General features: G+C 40.4%; 1 protein-coding gene across 1 annotated transcript; it reads left to right on the top strand.

The window, feature by feature from the left end:
- On the top strand, positions 1–1,618 carry LOC148789723 (class V chitinase-like). Its single transcript, XM_088893544.1, has 2 exons — positions 1–1,129; positions 1,311–1,618. The coding sequence occupies exons 1-2, from the start codon at positions 109–111 to the stop codon at positions 1,328–1,330; spliced, it is 1,041 nt and encodes a 346-aa protein (XP_088749670.1). The 5' UTR covers positions 1–108; the 3' UTR covers positions 1,331–1,618.
- Positions 1,619–2,222: the final 604 nt, after the last annotated feature.

A 2,222-nucleotide genomic window follows, 5' to 3' on the forward strand; every position in this document is an offset into this window, starting at 1 on the left:
GAAAGGCATTCTATCCAGATAAACTATCCCTTCCAGGCTTCCAAAAAAAATAGGGGACAGTCTCTCTTTTCCTCTTTTGTGTTCGTTCTCCTCCTTCGGCTTCATTCCATGGCAGTGGTTAAGGCCGGCTACTGGCTCCCAGACAGTGGAATCCCAGTGTCTGACATTGATGCATCTTTCTTTACACATTTCTTCTATGCATTCGCAGACTTAGACCCTCAGAACCAGGTTACAATCCCTCCCCAAGACCAAATCACTTTGTCCACCTTCAAAACCACACTGCAACGAAGCAACCCGAGTATTAAAACCCTTCTCTCCATTGGTGGAGAAAACACCCCAGCTGACTATTTTTCTTCCATGGCAAGTGATGCCACTTCTCGGAAGGAATTCATTGATTCTTCCATAGAAATTGCTCTAAAACATTCATTCGATGGGCTCAACCTTGACTGGAATTTCCTCGATACCGAAACTGATGATACGACTAACCTGGGTCTACTTTTGAAGGAGTGGAGAGCTAACGTGAAAGCCAAGGCAACTTCCGCTAGCCAGCCGGCGGAATTGCTCTTAACGGCATCTGTTTATCACTCCCCAGAACGTCGTGCAGGCCGTGCAAGAATAACTTACCCAGTTGATTCAATGAAGGAGAATCTGGACTGGGTCAACGTTAAGGCTTATGACTATTACATGCCGTATTCGTTTCAGGTTACTAGTTCTCATGCCCCTCTATACGAGCGGCATGGCCGACTCTGCACGAGTTCCTGCATCCAATCCTGGATTAGGGCCGGGTTGGCTCGTGATAAAATAGTTATGGGTTTGAATTTCTATGGCTTCGCATTTAAGCTCGCTGACCCTGCAAAAAATGGTCTGGGTGCACCAGCAATTGGCCCCTTTACCGCTGACGGTAAAATGTCTTACAAAGAAATCGATGCCTTCATTCAGAAAAACGAAGCAGCAATATTATACAAAGCAGACATGGGGACCAATTACTGTCATTCTGGATCAACTTGGATTTGCTATGATGATGTAAAGGCAATTAAAACCAAGGTTAAATATGCTAGTAGGGAAGGACTACGTGGATTTTTCGCCTGGAACGTCACTGATGACGACGAGTGGATCCTTTCGGGAGTTGGTACGTATTATAAGTCCCACCCATCCAAATTCTTCATTTCTTTACTTTAATATGCATCAGAAATTAAAGTAGAGACAAATTAAATTAGATGACTACTTGCTCAAATCCTAGTAATTACTTACATGCCGCAGTACTGATTATATTATTAATTGTTTAATGTTGCTTTAATTTGCTTTTGCAGCCTCAGTAATGTGGAAATGATTAAACTGCATGCGATTGCTCAATACGTGGATTGATGCTGTGATTGCTATGGATCGATCATTGATCTTTATATTTTAAATAAAGACAGGGCTACCAGTTTTAACAGTCCTCCTTAAGTTGTAGTGTTTTAGATCTCTAGTTTGCTACCGTGTCATCTGCCCTGTGTGCTATAGTATTTGGTCTTTAGTCTGTTTGTGTTCCTTCACTTTTCAGTTAGTTGTTATGCTGTCATTTTAATTTGCTGGTTTAATGAAATATCAATAAAGGAAGTACTTTTGAAAAAACTAATTAAACCTCCCTTGAGGCTTATGCTTTATACTAAAACCTTTCCTTAATTTGTTTTCAAAAAGTACTAATTAATTAACAACTCCATCTCCTATCAAATATTGTTTTAACTGTTATGTCTAAAGGAGGAATTAAAAGGAAAAAAATATACCTTTAACAGAGAGACAGAGAGAGAGAGAGTCTAGTTCAAACACAATGAATTAATCGGAATTTCCTCCTCAAATTAAGAATGGTCGCTCGTACCCACCTCACAGCACTTGAAGCATTAATTCATGCTTGAGTGCATTCCGTGAAATAATTCTTTTGCTTCCAAGTTTGACACAACTGTTGCAAGAGGCCACTTGGGTAATGGTAGAGAGTTGAAATTAGGTAATGAGGGTCAACCGAGGTCTTGCATGTTTTTGCATTTGGAGCACCGGCCCAAATATCAGAAAATCTTCAACAGTTCATCAATCTTCAAGTGTCCCGAGGGAATAATATTAAAAGGTCTCTGGTTCACCATCTCAGCAAATTGCAAATTAATATATATAACCCACAGACCAGACATGAACAAGGGTAGAGTAACAATTTACATCATTGTAACTAGAAAGGCTTCGCTTGTTTTCCA

This window comes from Nelumbo nucifera, chromosome 8, assembly GCF_055504915.1.
Source record: "Nelumbo nucifera cultivar China Antique chromosome 8, China Antique-T2T, whole genome shotgun sequence".
Taxonomy (NCBI): domain Eukaryota; kingdom Viridiplantae; phylum Streptophyta; class Magnoliopsida; order Proteales; family Nelumbonaceae; genus Nelumbo; species Nelumbo nucifera.

Coding starts and splice junctions, on each gene's coding strand:
- LOC148789723 (XM_088893544.1), top strand. CDS start 109: ATGGCAGTGGTTAAGGCCGGCTACTGGCTCCCAGACAGTGGAATCCCA. Junction 1,130..1,310: donor GTGGATCCTTTCGGGAGTTG/GTACGTATTATA, acceptor TTGCTTTTGCAG/CCTCAGTAATGTGGAAATGA.